Source organism: Schistocerca cancellata, chromosome 5 (genome assembly GCF_023864275.1).
Source record: "Schistocerca cancellata isolate TAMUIC-IGC-003103 chromosome 5, iqSchCanc2.1, whole genome shotgun sequence".
NCBI classification, from domain to species: Eukaryota; Metazoa; Arthropoda; class Insecta; order Orthoptera; family Acrididae; genus Schistocerca; species Schistocerca cancellata.
In genome coordinates this window covers 247,301,159-247,322,441 of record NC_064630.1, presented here as the reverse complement: position 1 = coordinate 247,322,441, position 21,283 = coordinate 247,301,159, and the positions used below count along the sequence as shown (strand labels likewise).

At 46.8% G+C, this 21,283-nt stretch overlaps 1 protein-coding gene across 1 annotated transcript in view; it reads left to right on the top strand.

The window, feature by feature from the left end:
- The first annotated feature begins 15,441 nt into the window (after positions 1-15,441).
- The window catches only part of LOC126187735 (uncharacterized), a 113,284-nt gene continuing 107,442 nt past the window's right edge, over positions 15,442-21,283 (top strand). The window contains exon 1 of the mRNA XM_049928984.1: positions 15,442-15,733. Within this exon, the coding sequence (XP_049784941.1) occupies positions 15,671-15,733 (63 nt within the window). The 5' untranslated portion in view covers positions 15,442-15,670. The remainder of the gene's footprint in view (positions 15,734-21,283) is intronic.

Genomic DNA, 21,283 nt, shown 5'->3' with positions numbered 1-21,283 from the left:
TTGTGAACTTCCCTTTTGATGGTAAGTAGATGGACATTCCAAGTTAGTACTTGCTCAGGTGTTAGCCCTAGGTATGTTGGTGACTCAGAAACATGGTTCTGGCAGTTGCGGAGCATTGGGTAGAAATCACGAGAACGGAAATCCTGGGTGCGTGTTTTCTCCGTAAATATTGTTTAGATTTTTACTAGGTTGTTGGAAAATATCAATGGTTCTACCATAGACGTGCTTCTCCCACCCACGCCAGAGGTATTCGACTATATGTGGCTCGAGATCCACCCCCTATACTTTCATGAACAAGCAGTACCAATCTTCGCTAACTAGTCGTATTTAGATAAAGGCCATGCCTAGTGAAACTCCATTGTCTGGTCTGCGGCAACGAGTAGCTAATACTTGTACTGCATTCCCAAGGGTGGGGGTACTATGAGCTGTTGGACCTCAAGTGTGCGAGTATTATTGAACAGGACAGGGTGTTCTAGTTGTTTGACTGGTGAAGTTGGAGCCACCTTTGGGATGGATGGATGGCGATACGGACGGCAAAGAGGACGTTGTCGTCAGCGTGTTGTATTAGGTATATAGGTGGTGCTGGTTTTGGAACATCGGCTATGTATGAGACATAAATGAGGGCTGATGCTACGGATGTTCGGGTCACATCTGCTGTTGGATGAAAAAAAACAGCTTGTTGCTAACCGCTGGATAAGAATGGTGTTTTACTAGAGAGAATTGCGTAAGCTTTCTCTATGCAAACTTAGACATTGGTACAGCAGTGACTTTGGATTAATTCGAACCGTCGTTTCTACCCGCTGCAATGTCACAATTGTCAGTGCACAAGCCGGTCATTTCAGCTGGTAAGTCCAGCATCACCGTCAACAAGTGTAAGCACAGCTGGCCATTTCAGTTAGGAAGTCCAGCATCATCAAAAAAATGGCCCTGAGCACTATGGGATTTAACTGCTAAGGTCATCAGCCCCTAGAACTTAGAACTTCTTAAACCTAACTATCCTAATGACAGCACACACATCCATGCCCGAGGCAGGATTCGAACCTGCGACCGTAGGAAAGGTACTTTCAACCTTTCTTTTCTTCTGGTACATACTAAAGCAATCTACCTCTAGGCATAATAAACGTCGTGGTTCAACTCTTGAAAGCACTCTAACGAATATCCGCCCGGTGGAGAATAAAAGCAGAGCATCAGGAATTTTAGCGATCGGATTCTCGCAGCTGTATACCAGGTTCTTATCTGTATGGTTCTTCGCCTTTTTATCGGTGGAATGTCGCGCACACCTGCCACTCGTAACTCTTGAGACGCCCTGGAGATAAAGAACAGAGTTCAAACTAGATTTTTAAGAAAAACATCGCTCTGACTGCCGAATTAAGCACCGGTCAAAGCACCCCGCAAATAGTTCTGAACGGTGCTGAGTAGCATATGATACTTCACCGAAGCAGCAGGGTGAATAATATCCTGGTTTAGTCAGTTCATAAACGTAGATTATATCTTGAGAGACATCTTTAAATAATGGTCTGTTTATGCAGTGTAAAGTGTAGAATGTTGAGGGCCAGGGAGGTGTTCGAGGGCAACTGGAATTCGACTGTCGATGTTCCTGCTACCTGGCTGTGGTATTTCGGTGGCTTTCCACGACCCTCTAAGTAGACAGTGATAATGCGATAACACGCGGAAAAAAGCTTAGATGATGCGCAAACAGTTGGTGAACATATCCACTTCCCCAATCTACATCTTAGGCAAACAACCATGTGGCGACAAATGTGGTATAAACACCTTATCATCATCAGACATCTAACATCCACTGCTAGGTTAACGACCTTCTGCAGACGCCTACTGCATTACAGTCCTCAGTTATATGCAGCCAGTATGTTTCATAACATCACTTGCCCACCTCAAGGCAGGTCATATTCTTGGCCTGTTCTTATCTCTTAGAAGCAAGCAAAGTACTTTCTCGTTCAGTCTACCAACCTTCTCCCTGGTGCAAGTCCAACCCGCCTCCATTTTGGTTCCATTACGGTCATAATTTCATCTTCCATTCCACTCTACTCCCTGGCCCATTTGTTTGTTTTCCTGTCTCGTCTAATGATTGCCAACTGGCATCTCTTCTTTATTCACAGAATTTTTTAATAGTTTTCGCTTTCAAAGCCCGCGTCTCACCGCTGTAAGGCAAAACTGATACCGAAAACTGACTGTAAGCTCTTTGTTCACACCCACTGAAAGTTTTATCATCAGCGCTCCAAGTCGCTTTTATTCTTGAAAGCCCACGTCTCACCGCTATAAGGCAAACCTACTAATGAACACTGATTGTAAGTTGTTTTTTTTTTTCAGACCCACTGAGAATTTCGTTTACCAACAACGCTTCAAACCATTTTTATTCTTCTGTTTATTTCTTTTGCTGTTGATGCAGATGCCGTGTTGAACTGCCTTGAATACAAAAATTCATAACTGGTTCTACTAACGCATTCTTAATTTGTAGTGTTTTATTTTCGACAGGTTTTTACAGTGTCATTTTAATTTATTTTTCAGGTCTACTTCAAATTTGTTCTCAAATTTTTCCACTTTGTTTTGGAGTTTTTCTGCTTTAAAAATAAACAGTACCGTCACTGTCACCAGCGAAACGAATATGACTCATGTATATTCGATTAACACGTGTTCATTTCCTGTTTAAGAACTGAAACTTCATATATGACCACTGGAAATAGTTTTTGTGATCCGTAAGATAGTTAATAACAAATCCAACCGGAATGGGATATTACCGATGAACGGTGGACCCAGACGACGAGAGTAATATCAGAGGAAGGGAAAAAGAAGAAAAGAGGAAAGGAGAAGCGGGGAATGACAATAACATGGCTTTTCAACACAAACAAAACTGACTGGTCCTGCGACAGGTTTCAGGTATTTGTACGTTTTACGTTCCAGCTTCCGCAGCCCAGGCAGCTAACATAGTCTAGTGATGCGACTGTCTACTAGGCGGCTGTAGGCTCGAACTCAAGTGGCGGAGGAAATCACCATCACCAGAATGGTTGGAGATTTGGTGTCGTACAGTTCCTGATCACCAGACCTGCGTCGGGTTCCAAGCCTCTCCGCAGTGTCTCATGCAGTGAGGGCATCTGACGCTGTGGATAGAGATCCGTTCGTCGTATGAGGATGTTAAGGTCGGCAGATCTCTTGGTGCTGTTTGAGACCTCAACTATGTGTCACTACCAGATTCCACCACCTGGCTTCATTTTATTCCACAATAATTCCTAACAACAGAAACACAACACAGAAGCAGTCAGTCATTCACACGTGACAGACACACAAATGACAGATAAAAACTCAGAGAACACTGACAGCGAACCACTTCCTCAAGTACTTTGCAAAGTTGTCACTTTGTCCATAATTCCCGCTCCCTGAATACGTGACTGACTGAGTAGGAAACGGCTAAGTACAGGAGGAGCGTGGAATGACGTCTACCTTTTGTGTCCGACTATTACACAAATTTGCGCTGAACCCTAATAATTTTTAACAGTCAAGACATAAAGAGGAGTGCATTGCATAATTTAATATCGCACACGATACCGATTTATTAAAGTCACCAGTTTTGTATCCTATGGGCACGAAGTCTGAGTTTGTGGCAAATGTATTTTCCGTTCTGAGCAGTCATGCCACAGTTAACAGCAGATACCTTACGCTGGGGTTTTCGTGTCTAATCAGTTCATCAGCAATGTGGACGACAAATCATAAATTGAAACGGAATCCAAAATTTCCAAGTGCCAGGAAATAAAAACCGAGCGATGTGGCGCAGTGGTTAGTACACTGGACTCGCATTCGGGAGGACGACGGTTCAATCCCGCGTCCGGCCATCCTGATTTAGGTTTTCCGTGATTTCCCTAAATTGCTCCAGGCAAATGCCGGGATGGTTCCTTTGAAATGACACGGCTGACTTCCTTTCCCATCCTTCCCTAATCCGATGAGACCGATGACCTCGCTGTTTGGTCACTTCCCCCCAAACAACCAAACCAAACCAAATTAAAAAACCAAAAAATGCGGTGTATGCTAGCAATTTATCACACTCATACAGATTCTCGTTGGTGACAGATGAAGGCTGCATACACAGCACCACCTTCCGGCGTGTACTTCTTCTTTCCTTTCTTGATCATTTCATCGTGTGCAGAGAGTTCACGCACTTCCATGAGTAGTAAAAGCTTCCATCAGAGATAGTAACGTTTATGGTTCGCCTGGTGAAAATTAGCTTCGTAATCCACATGACAGGGAGATGAACCGCGGGCTCGCAGGAAATGTTGCCGCCAATACTACAGTCTTGCAAACACGCCACCATGGTCCACTGTTGCTTCTCGTTGCTAGCACTTCTCTCTCTGACCCCTATAGTGCTTATCTATATATCAGAAGAAATTCACTTTGTAACCTTATAACCTGCCCGCATTCCCCTTGCGTGTTAACGCGCCGCTTCCGAGATTCGGGGAGCAGAGCCTCGCATCGGCCTTGCGGAATGAAGACGTCGACTGGTGAGGCGGCCAGCTTGGATGTGGTTCTTGGGTGTTTTCCGCATGCAAGTAAACGAATGTAGGACTGGTACCCACGTCCCGCTTCAGATATGCGCGACGCAAACATTTAGAAGACGTTCTCACGTTTGACCACGAGGCGAACAGATGGTGTACACAGATTCCGTCCCATAGGGAGTCGTGGCATCAGGAAAGGCATTTAGCCACTGTTACTAACATTGCCAAAACCCGTATAACAATACCGATTCCATGAGCGAAATGAGAAAAGACAAAGAAGTAACCCTTCCCAGTTTGATACCTTTGTTAACTCACTAAACCCAACAGCCAATAATAATGCACTCTTCCCACTGATTACAGCGCAAAGTACGAGGCGCGTTCATTAAGTAATGCAACACTTTTTTTTAAAGCGGATTCCAATACACCATATTATTCACCATTCTTCTGGCTACAAAATTCTATTTTTCAACATAACCTCCGTTTAGTACGACGGCCTTACGCCACTATAATGGGAGGGCCTGTAGCCCGCGCTGTACCACTCTACTGGTCGACGTCGGAGTCAAAGTCTTGCTCCATCAATAACCTCCCCATTATCCACTTACTGTTTCCCGCGGAGTGCATCGTTCATTGGGCTAAATAGATGGAAGTCGGAAGGTGCGAGATCCGGACTGTAGAGTGGCTCCCAGCGAACGCACGCCATTGAGTACCCAAACTGATGGACAAGTGTGTCAACACTACCAACAGAAAGGTCCAGTTGAGCAGCGAGGTGTTTGATTGTGATCCGTCGATCACCTCCAAAGAGTGTGTCCGCACGTTCCAGCATTGCAGGAGTCCCAGTTGTGTGCGGCCTGTCGGCGCGCGGTAGATCGGACAGGTTTTGTGCGACCTTGTTGCGATGATGACAAACAGCTCGCATGAACGACTCACCCTGCTTTTGTCCACTGCCAGGTCTCTGTAAACATTTTGAAAGCACCTATGAATATCTGCGATCCTCTGATTTTCCCTCAAAAGAAACTCAATGACAGCTCTCTACTTGGAACGAACCTCCGTTACAGGCGTAATTTGATGGCTACACATAGCGCCGCCACCAATCGGAACGTCATGAAATTATATGGGCTGAAGCAGTTTTTCGAGCGAAATTGGCCCATAAAAAAAAGTATCTCATTGCTTATTGACCGCCCCTCATACATTGATGAGACAAAATATTATGACCAACTCCTTAATAGTATGTTGGTCCAATCTTGTAACGCTATGCAGCAGCGATTCCCCACGACATGGATTCGACAAATCGGAAAGCTTCCGGAGGTACGTGACACCAGATTTTTACGCTATGGTCACAAAATTCCCGTAAATTACGGTGTGGTGGTTCGTGGACGCAGAGCTGCCTCCCGACAGCATCCCGTATATGTTCCATCGGATTCAGATCAGGTGAAGTTGCTGGCAAACACATCAACTTGAGTTCACTATCAGGCTCCTCAAACGACTGTAGCACGATTATGACCTTGTGGTAAGGACTGTTTCATGCTGGAAGATGCCACTGTTGAATAACAAGCATGAAGCGACGCAGCACGTCCTCAGTATTGTTCGCGTTGTCCACAGCTGCATGCTTCCAGCCGTACTCCTGGATGACGACGTATTAGGACACGACCATCGACCTGATATAACAAGAAACGTTTAGCATCCGACTGGATGACACGATGTCATTGATCTACGGTACAATTTCGATGTTCCCATGCGCATTTCATTCGCAATTGGCAATGTCGTTCAGTCAACTTGGAAATATGTAGGAGTCGTCTACGATTGAAGCTCATGTTCCACACTATGCTCACAATAGTACGCCCTGGTACACTCATGCCAGCACCAGCACTGCACTCCATCGTCAGATCTGCAGCGGATCGCCACCTATTTCACTCTATTTTGCTTTACGCAGGGGCGAAGACTCCGACCTCCATGTTCTGTGATAAGGCGTGCACGTCCAACATCTTATCGCCTACCCATGGTGTCACTGTCCTGCAACTGCTTCCCATATACACCGTCCAGTCACGTTCATGTGACCAACGCCTATGTTCGACGTCAACGTGCAATAACCACACGTAGACGTCAGGTGGCAGCACTAGCAGAGGAGGGTATATGAAGCCTATCGGGGAACATAGGTAACAGTGCAGTCGTTGTTGTAATGCGGAACGGAGCGATTTATTTGACGACAAAAAGGGCATGAGCATTAGCTTTCAGGCCAAGGGTGGAAGCATTTCCAAAAAGGCCAATTTTGTAAACTCAATCGAGAATCTGTGGGACCTCCTCGTTCGAGTGTACACGTCATGGATCCTGAACCTTGAAACCTAGTGCAGCTGGCCATGGCTATGGATTTGGTATGACGCCACATCCTTTTCAGTACCTTCCAAAACCTCATTGCCTCTCTTCCTGCATGCCTTGCTGCAGTCTGCGGTGCAAAATGTTGTTATTCAGGCTTCTGAATGGCGGTCACATTACTGTGACTGCACAGTGAATGTTCACGACAGTAACACGCACACAGCCGACGAGTTTCGCCGCTTCCGAGAGGTTCGGTCCTAGGCATTAGGCCATAACAACGTGCACTATGTCAAAGTTGCCTAAGCGAATGAATTTCCCCCTTTGCGGCCCATATCGTTGCTAGAATGATTCCCTATTCGTCTCTGCTCCACTTATACAGGATACCACAGAAATGTTGTGACAAACTGCGAGGAGTTGTAGATGGTGTCTCGAGGAACAAATCAAGGATAGGGGCCCATCTCTGGAAATATCCAATGAGGCTACAGAGCATCTACGTTATATATGTCGGCGCCTGCAACTAGGCCACTCCATCGGCAGCAAAAGTGACTTTGCACGTTGCAGGCCATAGGCAGAACGTCTCGCAATTTCGGTTGCTATTCAATGATCGCGATGGACTGCCATGTGCGCCAGCAGTGTAGATGGAGCAAGCTACTGCTTAGACAAGCATTGTATGCTATGAACGTGATGCTCTATTGCCTTGGAGGATGACGGGTTCGGACAGGCGTTTCCATCTACAGTTTATTTTTATACTGTGTTCCGAAAACATTGGGTTTTTAGAGGGTTCCAGGAGAAAAATTAACTGTGGATGGAAATCCGTATCTGAAACCGAGACAAACAGAGCATCGTATTCATAGGAGACAAGGCCTTTCTAAGCAGCAGCTGGCGACCTTGGCAGTCAGTCCGATTACTGAATAACAAATATCTTTACGAGATGTTAAGCCTATTGTCAGCCTGCATAAAAGGTCACATACAGTATGCTGATGAAGTGGTAGCCTACTGGCAGGCACCAGCGCCTGTAACTTTGACTCCCTGCTTTTTTTTTTCTTTATTGTCATTTCACTCCCCAAAAAGGGGCAGGCTGGCAGTGGCACAGTGGCACAATACGCCACTCTTCAGCCAAGAGAGTTACAGTGGAAACATAGGCTAATGAGAAAATAACACATAACGTAGAATGGTATAAAATGGTGAATTAACAAGAACAAAAAGAGATGAGTAGAAATGGTAGATTTAAAAACAGCATAGACTAGAGCCATACACACATGCGGAAAATGAACATTGTGAGTCGACACAAAAACAAAGAAACACCACAGTGGGAACACAGATGAATGACGCTGGCGACATTGATTGTGCTGGTGGAACGAAGCACTGCACATGGCACTGGACTAACACTGATACCACAATGAAAACGTTAAAAATCACTGCACTGAAGGGGACCTACCACTGGGTGAAAGGGAGGAGGGGGGGGGAGAAAAGGGGGGAGAGACGGTAGAGGGAAACTGGAGAGGGGTAGGAGGGGGGGGCAGTGGAGGGGAGAAGGAAAGGAGCTGGAAGACTGCAGGGGGGGGAGGGTGAAATGGAAAAAGAAGGTGGTCGGAAGGGGAAAACGAGAAAGAAGGGATGGGGAGAGGGAGGGAGAGAGGGAGCCCTGAGAAGAGGGGGAGAGAAGGAGGGATTAGATCTGGTAGGAGGGGTAGATGGAAGGCACAAGGACATCATCTGGGAGGGGGAGTTGGCGGAAGCCACCTTGGGCGAGGGTATGAAGTGTGTGGAGATCGAGACCAGGCGGGACACTGTGGTACAGGCGCAGCAGCGGACTGGGGTGGGAGAGGATGGGGGAAACCAACAGATGGGTGAGATCCAGATTTTGGGAGACATATAGGATCTTTATTCGTTCTAGGAACAGGAGGAGATGGGGGAAGGGAATCAGATCATAAAGGATCCACGTGGGTGATGGGAGACGGATGCGATGACCGAGGCAGAGTGCATGGAGCTCAAGGATTTGGAGGTATTTTTAGTTGGTGGGGTGGGCATAACATAGGGTGGGGCGGATGAGGGACTTATGGGTATGGAGGATTGTGGAAGGGTCTAATCCCCGTGTTCGACAAGAGAGGAGTTTGAGGAGATGAAGACAGTTACGTGCCTTGGCTTGGACTGTGAGGAGATGGGGCTCCAGGAAAGGCGGCGGTCGATGGTGATGCCAAGTTACTTGAGGGTGGGAGTGAGGGCAATGGGGCGGCCATAGATAGTAAGGTAGAAATCTAGGAGGTGGAAGGATGGGGTGGTGCAGCCTACGATGATTGCCTGGGTCTTGGAGGGATTGATCTTAAGGAGCCATTGGTTGCACCATACGGTGAACAGGTCAAGGTGGGACTGGAGGAGGCGCTGGGAACGTCGGAGGGAGGGCACAAGAGCAAGGGAGGCGGTGTCATCGGCATATTGCAGGATATGGACAGGTGATGGGGGCTGCTGCATGTCCGCCGTGTATAAGAGGTAGAAAAGACTACCTGTAGTGTTTTGGATATTTCCGGGCACGGTTTCCTATCCTCGATTTGTTCCTCAAGACACTCTCTACAACCCCTCCAAGTTTGTCGTAACATTTCTGGGACACCCTGTATACAGAGATTAAACTTTCGCTACTTGAATCGGTGTAGAAGGAAACCTATTTACCGAATGAGTACCCAACATTATAGGAACGATGTTCAGGCTGTGCGCTACAGGATTTGTGTTGTTAGCAGTGTTAGTCATGACTTGCCGTAAGGTGCCCGTACTGGTACGGAGACGTAGGGCTGAAGCACAAGCATGATGGTGCACTACAGTTGCAGTCAGCGTGGATCTGTAGAAGGTGAGCAGGGCTTTGCTAGTAAACTTGTTTTATCGTTAACAACAGCAGTAATGCTGCTGCTCTTCGTGACTATTGACGCATTAAAGGATACTGAGAGATTCTCGTTCCGCACCGGAGTTTGAAGAATATGCTTCGGAATTTCGAATTAAGTGGCGATTTGAGGATTGTTCCTGGGAGAGGCCGACGGCCAATTGCGCCATAAATTGTTGAAGAAGTTACTGTTGCCACGGCTGAGAATGCTGGATGCAGTGTGCGATCTTCAAACAGTGCATGAGCTCTGTCACGACAGCTGAGCATTCCACGGTCCACCGTTCGAAAAGTGCTGAGAACAATTATTGTGAAGTGGTGTCCGTACAAACTACACATTACTCACCAATTTTTGTCTCGTGACGCAGACGTTCGAATAGACTTTGCTCTTTCGTTTCTTGCAAGGGATGAATGAAGTTGATGACATGTGGTGTTGGAACATTTTATGAAGTTATGAAGCACACTTTACGCTCTCTGGGGGAATGAACACTCACAGTTGTCGCATTTTGGGATCGTCACCGCCGACGAACTTTCATGACGTTCCCCTGCATAGTGGACGCATCACTGTGTGGTGTGGATTAATGGCATAGCTCATCATTGGTACATATTCCTTTGAGGAATTCGGACACCAAAGAACAAGGACATGCGGCGTGGACGGCACACGTTACTGTGATCTGCATCGCCAACACGTTATCCCAACTCTACGGGAGAGAGGTGCCATGGACTCAACTGTTTTGATGCACGATTGAGTTCCACTTCACATCGTGAGGTCACTTGGTTACCGCATAACACATTTGCAGAAAACCGAATCATTGGCCGATAGTTTCAAATGGCGTGTCCATCAAGAACACAAGATTTGAACCTGTGAGATTTCTGGCCGTAGGATCACCAGAATGGCGGGGTTTATCAACGGGACACTACACACGTTAGAAGTAGAAGATAGGCATAGCGATGGAGGTAGCCAACATCGCACTTGAGCTGTTTCGGCAACAGTAGAGTAATCTCTAGTACGATTCCTAGTTGTGGATGCAGATGGTAGTCACACTGAGGAACATTTCGTAATCTGGAACGTATACATGTTACATAATTAACAAATGTTACTCCCTCATACCGAAACTAAATCTGTTTCTTTCAATGGTTTATTCGTTATTTCTCTTCACCATGTCCTTACAAATCTTTCCACAAAGTTTCATGGGGGCCCTCTCAAGTAGCGAAAGTTTAATTATAACTTCCCTTACCGTGTCACGTGCCATCAGGTCCACCAGACAGTGGTCATAATGTTTTGGCTGATCACTGTATTTCTTAGTCTTTTGTGCTGTATTAAATGTAAGAAGCTGGTGCCCAATACATTTGCATTATCATACTCAATTTGTGCTGTCTCCGTTCTTATGCTTACGGTATTGCACCATCTATCCACGGCCTTCTTCGTTATCAAGAAATATCATTGTGTGCCGCGTCGTCGACGACGAGATCGTTGGAGACGGAAACACAAGCTCGTATTGCAAAAATAAATCAGTCGTGCCCTTTGAAAGGAATTTGCTTTAGTGATTTTAAGTAAATACCAAAAAAAACTTAAACGTGGATGACCGGATGGGGATTTGAACCGGTGGCATCCCGAATATTAGTCCATTGGCCTATCACTGCACCACGTTGAACAGTTCGTTAGTAACTTTCACTAATGAATGTAAGATTACAGCGCTCGATTCACGTCTGTAAGCAGGATCGAGTACAATGCTTCCGAGGCTACACATAACGGAATATCTTTTCTCGAATTTCACAGTTCTTCTTGTTATAAGAACAGATGAGCAGGGAAGACATAACACCAAAAGGGATTTTTTGTCGTCTACAATGTGTTACGTCAAGATATGAAATAATATATAGCTCGTGTTTTAATTGCGAATTGTAGCAGATAGGGTGTTTTTGAGATGAGCGCCAGCGTATACAAGACAGCAAAAGAAGTGTAAAAAAAAATTGCTCTGAGCACTATGGGACTTAACATCTTAGGTCATCAGTCCCCTAGAACTTAGAACTACTTAAACCTAACTAACCTAAGGACATCACACACATCCATGCCCGAGGCAGGATTCGAACCTGCGACCGTAGCAGTCCCGCGGTTCTGGACTGCAGCGCCTAGAACCGCACGGCCACCGTGGCCGGCGAAGTGTAAAAGTAAGAACAGAGTTGGAAATACACAGAGTAAGAGACGATATACAGGGCTACACAACAGATGAATAAATCACTTAGATCATATGCAGCGCCTTTTTATTCCCAAAATATTGAAGCTGCATGAGCCATGGACAGCAAATATCTTCCGGAAGCTACGGGAGAGATGAGCAGACCAACACCATCAGTAAGTAGTGTAAGACATAACATGGAAAACAGCCTGAATACATGAGGGAAGAAACACAGTACATAATTCCACATCGTGTTCTGTAAACAGTGGAAATTTTAACTTAATGGGCTTTGGTGATTAAACAGGCACGAGCGAGACTGCAAAAGTCGGGAGTTCTATCCTACAGTTTTTAGTGTCACTTGTCGCTTCTTTAACCTATTGCAGTGATTTTTAATTGTGAAGAACGCCAATTTTCGCTGGTGTTCCGAAGACCAACTAAACCGCGGATATGTCTACAACTGGCTGAGCCAGACAGTTCAAAAGTCGGAAGAAGGCCAGAATATGCCATTTCCGATAGGACCACGCCAAATTAATCACTGTGTTTTTGAAACCAACCTTCGAGTTGATGACAGTTTTAACGAAACTCTAATTCCAGATAAGCTGGTTTGACAGTTCATTTTCGACCACCCCAACTTGTAATACACAACAGTGTTGTATAAAATTGTTATACTGTAAATCTCGTTCTGAATTACACTCCTGGAAATTGAAATAAGAACACCGTGAATTCATTGTCCCAGGAAGGGGAAACTTTATTGACACATTCCTGGGGTCAGATACATCACATGATCACACTGACAGAACCACAGGCACATAGACACAGGCAACAGAGCATGCACAATGTCGGCACTAGTACAGTGTATATCCACCTTTCGCAGCAATGCAGGCTGCTATTCTCCCATGGAGACGATCGTAGAGATGCTGGATGTAGTCCTGTGGAACGGCTTGCCATGCCATTTCCACCTGGCGCCTCAGTTTGACCAGCGTTCGTGCTGGACGTGCAGACCGCGTGAGACGACGCTTCATCCAGTCCCAAACATGCTCAATGGGGGACAGATCCGGAGATCTTGCTGGCCAGGGTAGTTGACTTACACCTTCTATAGCACGTTGGGTGGCACGGGACACATGCGGACGTGCGTTGTCCTGTTGGAACAGCAAGTTCCCTTGCCGGTCTAGGAATGGTAGAACGATGGGTTCGATGACGGTTTGGATGTACCGTGCACTATTCAGTGTCCCCTCGACGATCACCAGTGGTGTACGGCCAGTGTAGGAGATCGCTCCCCACACCATGATGCCGTGTGTTGGCCCTGTGTGCCTCGGTCGTATGCAGTCCTGATTGTGGCGCTCACCTGCACGGCGCCAAACACGCATACGACCATCATTGGCACCAAGGCAGAAGCGACTCTCATCGCTGAAGACGACACGTCTCCATTCGTCCCTCCATTCACGCCTGTCGCGACACCACTGGAGGCGGGCTGCACGATGTTGGGGCGTAGGCGGAAGACGGCCTAACGGTGTGCGGGACCGTAGCCCAGCTTCATGGAGACGGTTGCGAATGGTCCTCGCCGATACCCCAGGAGCAACAGTGTCCCTAATTTGGTGGGAAGTGGCGGTGCGGTCCCCTACGGCACTACGTAGGATCCTACGGTCTTGGCGTGCATCCGTGCGTCGCTGCGGTCCGGTCCCAGGTCGACGGGCACGTGCACCTTCCGCCGACCACTGGCGACAACATCGATGTACTGTGGAGACCTCACGCCCCACGTGTTGAGCAATTCGGCGGTACGTCCACCCGGCCTCCCGCATGCCCACTATACGCCCTCGCTCAAAGTCCGTCAACTGCACATACGGTTCACGTCCACGCTGTCGCGGCATGCTACCAGTGTTAAAGACCTGCGATGGAGCTCCGTATGCCACGGCAAACTGGCTGACACTGACGGCGGCGGTGCACAAATGCTGCGCAGCTAGCGCCATTCGACGGCCAACACCGCGGTTCCTGGTGTGTCCGCTGTGCCGTGCGTGTGATCATTGCTTGTACAGCCCTCTCGCAGTGTCCGGAGCAAGTATGGTGGGTCTGACACACCGGTGTCAATGTGTTCTTTTTTCCATTTCCAGGAGTGTATAATCTATAGATAGTCTGCAGCGCAGGGATGATTTGTGGAACCCTACGACTTGGCATTATATCGCGCGCAGACGTGTCATATTATGTTGTGGTTCAAATAGCTCTGAGTACTATGGGACTTAATTTCTGAGGTGATTAGTCCCCTAGAACTTAGAACTACGTAAACCTAACTAAGCTAAGGACATCACATACATCCAGGCCCGAGGCAGGATTCGAACCGCGACCGTAGCGGTCGCGCGGTTCCAGACTGTAGCGCCTAGAACCGCTCGACCACCCCGGCCGGCTATGTTGTGGTGATTGCTGGCATCGGGCGCACCTTGGACGACATACCACTGTGGATGTGCGAAGCTCTTAAAAGAAGACAAAGCGCAGCGTTCTGTCCCCTAGACGTACTGGAAGCACCTGTGTCACAGATCCGTAACCACAGTAAACGATTCATCTCTGTAGTAGAAGTTGCTACGCGAGGAACCGTCTAGACGCTCCATTGCAGGGAATTCTCAAAAGGTGGTTCGTGACCACGGTCGGTTGTACTAGATTAAAACGAGCAGAGACAGTTAGTATCGTCTTACATCACAAAATAATCGTAACAGGGTGCTGCGGTATTCATAAGAAGCTTAATCATTTCCTAATTATGTCAAATGTATAATTAAAAATCATCATTGACTCTGAGTCGCAACTAGACGGAAAATACACATATATGCCCTAAACCTTCTTCTGCTTACTATGACTCTGTTATGTACATTCTTTAATCTTAAAATCTTTGGCGAAAAAAGTAACTTCTTTGCTACACAACCACAAAATGGTACGACTGATGTACAGTGAGACAAATATGCGGTTTCTCGTGTCAGAAGGCAGCACACGTCCTGTTCTTCTTGCACTGCAAGTGCCCTTTATTCTTTAAACCATCAGGTGCGGTACACATGTAGACTCTGTGGCTAATTCAGTTAATTATTAACAGTTTGAACAGTTCTGGGTATCCGACCGGGTAGCGTCGTAATTTCTCCACAGTCTGAAGATGGCAGCGTGTACGTCTGCCGAAATATTATGGAGAAATTACGACGCTTTCCGGTCGGGTACCCGACAACTGTTCAAATTGGAAATACGCTGGGAAAACTTCAGATCGCAATTATTAACAGCACAAAATGCAATGTAGCCTCTCGGCCACACCACATGCTATTGTAAGAAATCACCGATGTTTGCCATTGAAAGTGACTGATGATGATGGTGTGTCTTTCGAAACGCTTTGTGAACGGGGTGAAGTCTTTTTAATAGACGCTGGATTACATACGCTATGAAAAATATTTCATAGCATCGTACTATACGAAGTGGACAGAATGAGTCCGGAAACAGCCAGCAAGCAGCCGAGAAGTGTCCTCTTGTTTCGTGTGTGCCCAGGTGTACGCCAGATACGGCGAGACTGAGTTATTAGCGGGTTGTTTATCTGGGAGCGCACAGGAAGCTAGCTGCCTGGTATTACTCGCACAGCTAAGGCCACGCCGCCACACGTAGGCGCCCGGCCGGCCACGTGCGCTAACTTATCTGGCGTGTGACACCAGCTGGCCCCGCGATAAGCTTTGCGCTGAATGAGCGCAAGGAAAGGAGAAAAGTAATCGTCTGTGCTATCTGGGCGCGAGAGACGGTCGCAGAGCTGCGCCACATTCGCCGCTGCAAGGTCGCCGCGACAGCGCCACTGCTGCAAGATGGCCGCCGCTAAGCATCTGCCCGGCTTCGGCCAGGAACTGGTCGACCTCCAGTATGAAGACGTGAGTTTTCTTTTCTTCTTTTAAACCGCTGAATATGTGTGTGCATGTGTGTCCATCAAGTGAGACAACTTGAAGACGATTGAGTAATTAGTGACTATTTCGGCATTATGTTCTCCGCAAACCATCGTGTGCTGTGTGGTGAAGGCTTTATTATATCCCCGCCCCCCCCCCCCTCAAGCTGTTCTTTTCACTGATGGTACGCGGTAAGAATGTGCCCGAATCACTATGATTGTAGCGTCCTGATAATTAAGCGATTAAGGAAATAGTATGCTTCTTAACTCGCTTTGGGAAACACAATGACGCTCTCACGCTGAATAAACAAAAAAGTGACGAATCGTGCAGCTCTTCTTTGAATCTTCTCTATATCTTCCGTTAATTCACTCTGGCAAACGTCCAAGACGTATAACTAATTCTACGCTGTCGGAAAAAACGTAACATCCTCAACGATAAGGTCATTTTATTGACAAGTTAGGTCACAGGTAATTCTCCTTGTAGGTGTATACGATAATAAATTGAAACCAAATGAAACACACCTGTCACAGTAAAGAGTGCCAAAATAGTCGCATCAATACACAGCCACCCCTCCCCCTCTCTGGTGGCAATGCAGGGGTGTACTCAAGCATGCAAATAATCATAAAGCTGCCGAATTGCATCGTGCTATAGAATGTCCCAAGCATCTTCCACCTTTTGGTCCAATTCGGTAATGGTTCCTGAAGGCCTCGAAGAACAAGTAAGCTCTCACATTATCATGTCGCATACTTCTTTAATTTGGAGAGATCCGGTGATCGTACTGGCCAGGGCACATGTTCTGCACCACGAAGAGCACACTTCTACGCAGCAGCCGTATGTGGACGTGCATTGTCCTGCTGAAAAAGCACATCGCCTTCATGCTGCAGAAATGGCATTATCACGGGGATAACAGGATGCAAAATGTATTGGGCACTGGTTGCTTTACCCTGTACAAACATCAAATGTGATTGCGAGTTGTAACCGATGGGCCTTCTCACTATGAAGCCGGTATTTCGCCTGTGTGTCGCGAGCGAATACAGTATGGAAAAGACAGCTCACTAGGTCTGCACCATCCACGTGTACATGTATCACTCGATTACAAACAGAACCCATTCTCATTGCTGAAGACAACAGAGCGCCTTTCGACTCTCCAATCAGTTCTTTCACGACACCAGAGCAGCTACGTGCCAGTGGTAGCCTGGCCAGAATGTACGCGTGATCTTATTCCTGGGGCCGCCGCTGCTCGCACAATGTATCGGTCTCATCGTGCGTCTGCTGTACTACACAGAAGTCCAGAAGCTAGTCTATAGGTGTGGGAATGTGTCACACATACCACTGTTGAAAGCAGCGACATTAACACCTGTACCGTGTACCGCAAGTCTCTAGAGGAACGGAAGGTTCCAAATGATTGGAAAAGAGCACAGGTAGTCCCAGTCTTCAAGAAGGGTCGTCGAGCAGATGCGCAAAAGTATAGACATATATATCCGACGTCGATCTATTGTAGAATTTTAGAACATGTTTTTTGCTCGCGTATCATGTCGTTTCTGGAAACCCAGAATCTACTCTGTAGGAATCAACATGGATTCCGGAAACAGCGATCGTGTGAGACCCAACTCGCTTTATTTGTTCATGAGACCCAGAAAATATTAGATACAGGCTCCCAGGTAGATGCTATTATCCTTGACTTCCGGAAGGCGTTCAATACAGTTTCGCACTGTCGCCTGATACACAAAGTAAGAGCCTACGGAATATCAGACCAGCTGTGTGGCTGGATTAAAGAGTTTTTAGCAAACAGAACACACCATGTTGTTCTCAATGGAGAGACGTCTACAGACGTTAAAGTAACCTCTGGCGTGCCACAGGGGAGTGTTATGGGACCATTGCTTTTCACAATATATATATATATAAATGACCTAGTAGATAGTGTCGGAATTTCCATGCGGCTTTTCGCTGGTGATGCTGTAGTATACAGAGAAGTTGCAGCATTAGAAAATTGCAGCGAAATGCAGGAAGATCTGCAGCGGATAGGCACTTGGTGCAGGGAGTGGCAACTGATCCTTAACATAGACAAATGTAATGTATTGCGATTACGTAGAAAGAAGGATCCTTTATTGTATGATTATATGACAGCGGAACAAACACTGGTAGCAGTTACTTCTGTAAAATATCTGGGAGTATGCGTACGGAACGATTTAAAGTGGAATGATGATATAAAATTAATTGTTGGTAAGGCGGTTGCCAGGTTGATATTCATTGGGAGAGTCCTTAGAAAATGTAGTCCATCAACAAAGGAGGTGGCTTACAAAACACTCGTTCGACCTATACTTGAGTATTGCTCATCAGTGTGGGATCCGTACCAGGTCGGGTTGACAGAGGAGATAGAGAAGATCCAAAGAAGAGCGGCGCGTTTCGTCACAGGGTTATTTGGTAAGCGTGATAGCGTTACGGAGATGTTTAGCAAACTCAAGTGGCAGACTCTGCAAGAGAGGCGCTCTGCATCGCGGTATAGCTTGCTCGCCAGGTTTCGAGATGGTGCGTTTCTGGATGAGGTATCGAATATATTGCTTTCCCCTACTTATACCTCCCGAGGAGATCACGAATGTAAAATTAGAGAGATTAGAGCGCGCACGGAGGCTTTCCGGCGGTCGTTCTTCCCGCGAACCATACGCGACTGGAACAGGAAAGGGAGGTAATGACAGTAGCACGTAAAGTGCCCTACGCCACACATCGTTGGGTGGTTTGCGGCGTATAAATGTAGATGTAGATGTAGATGAATTAGAACAATGAGTCTCAGTCCATCATCTGCCTTACCACCAGTTGCTTTCCATGGGACTCTTCGCAGGCTGTTATATGCAGAGAAGTCACAAAGCCAGAAAACTGTAGTAAAATGCAAGAACACCCGCAGAGGATTGAAGCTTGATGCAGGAATTGGCAGCTGACCCTCAACATAAACAATATAACATATTGCTAATAAGTTAGCAAAAAGACACCATTCGACTGTAAATGACTAGGTATGCATACTCTGGGGTTGTGATTGTTTCCAGTGATTGTTCTGTAATCGTGTAATCACATGATAATTAAATGATGAACCCATGTTTTATCGCCTATGATGATGCTCGACAACAAACTATCACGATCAGCCTCGTAGTAACGCGCAAGCAGTTTCGCACAGGTGGTCCTTAGTTGTTCTTTGAGGTCTACTGTTAAGCAGGAGGCAAGGCACCCAGCTGGCACACACGTTCGAGTACCCCAACTGGTGGAACAGTATGCCAGCACCATCAACCCAGAGGTGCAGTTAGGCAGAAATGAGTTTTATTGTGATCCGTCGATCATCTCAAATGAGAGTGTCCGCACGTTTCAACATTGCAGGATCACAACTGTGTGCAGCTGGCCAGCACACGGGAGATCGGACAGGTTTGCGCAAACTTGTTGCTATGATGTCAGACGAATCGCCCAACGACTCACCGTGGTTTTGTTCACTGTCAGGTCCCGTAGACATTCTGCAAGTGCCTATGAATATCTGTAATGCCAAAAGAAACTCAATGACAGCTCTCTGCTTAGAACGCACCTACGTTGCAGACGCCATTTTAAGGGTAGATTTAGTGCCACCAACTACCAAAACTTTAGGAAACTATATAGGCTAAGCGGGAATATTCCTCGGCATCTCACAACAAATTCTACGTTTTTTCAACCGAAACTGCCCGAGAAAAAAATGTGTTGTATTGCTTATTGAACGCCCCCCGTACAAAACAGCTATTCGCTCTCCCAGAAGCAAAATATATGTCCCGTAACTGTACAACAAAATAACGTCAGCGAGATACCCTGATGAGCCAGAACATTGTGACCAGCTGGCTAATAGCGCGTTGGTTCTCCTTTGGAACGCAATACAGAGATGAATTCGTTTGACAAGTCAGTGATAGGGTTCCATACGCATGTGTCACCTGACTTCTATGCACTGTTTACGCATTTCCCGTAAATTACGAAAGTTATCCGGCTGGAAGACGCCATCACCGTCGGGGAAGACATTAACCATGAAAGGATGCAGGTGGTTCTACCTAGTCCACGGCCATCATTGTACCTTCGATTTTTACCACAGGTCTCATGAAACCCAGGTACATGCCCCCATTCAACCGACTCTTGCCTATGTTCGTAGAGCGGTGAATGTATCGAGCAGCCGTTCGGCTGGATGACGGGTTATCCAGACACGACCATCGACCTGGTCCAACAAAAAACATATCACCCGACCAGGCGACATATTTCCGTAGACCCGCTATCCAATCTCTATGTCCTGTGTCCACTGCTATCGTAAGTGATGATATCGTTGAGTCAGCATGGGAGTACGTAAGGTCATCTACAGTTGAGCCCCATGTTCAACAATGCGCGCTAAACGGTGTGCTCTGAAGCAATTGCGCCTGTACTAGCGTTGTTCTCTGTCGTCAGATCTGCCACAGATCACCTCCTGTGCTGCTTCGCAGAGCGGGGAAGCCTCCAACCACCACGGTCTGTGATGACACGTGTACGTCTAACACCTTGTCGCCTATTCGCAATTTTCCAGTTCTTCATTCACTCTTCTTATGTGCTCGTGACACAAGCACGCCAAAAGCCGCCCAGTTCCGCAAGGCTCGTTCCCAGTGCCCGAGCCAAATCAGTCGGTGGTTTGAGTGAAATCTGTAAATGCCAACGCACACTGATCGATACTCTAGCGTCGATAGTTTTCACCATCCGTTACCCAAGAAATCGCTCCTGAACGCGCAAGCACACATAGTAAAGATTATTTCTGACGACGACCACCTACAGTTTGAATTGTAGCGTTTGAGACACGTGTACAGAGAGAATGGTTGTAGCAGGGGGAACATTGAAAACGCTTTCGGGTGCCACAGACGCCTTGTAACTCGTCATGCTGTGGGGCGACAAACAGCAAGTTAGGGCGTGTGCTGCATAGACATGGACTGAGACCACTGTTTCGACCCCCCATAAGATACGAGATTTTCTTTCCGTGTGTCCGGTGTGTATGGTGTCCCTTGCGAATGCGGCAGCGTCTATATAGGTCATACTATTCGCACAGTTGGAGAGCGTTGTATCTAGCACAAGTGACATATTAAACTATCAGAACCTGACAAGTCGGCGATAGCTGAACACTGCCTGAAAAAATATTGTGTATTTTATTTATTCGAATTGACGAAGCTTGAAAACCGAGGAGATTCTGTTCGGACAAGTTACTGCTAAAAATTTGAGGACACAATTCTGTTATTCGTGAACGTCGCTTATACCAGTGGATTTCCACATTCACGGTGCTTATCGTTGCTAGAATGATACACCATTCATTTCTGCTTCTGTTCCTTAGTGCGTCATGTCTCCGCAACATTACTAGGCGGCATTCAACCTCGCGGTGCGTAGTATTTATAAACTATGAGCTCTGTTTCGAACAATATGTCCTGATTCGCGTTACCATGCACGTACCATTGGGTCATTACCACTCGTGGCTTGAAACATCTAGTGTTGAATCTCCCAGTCTGATATTCATAGCCGGCCACTGTGGCT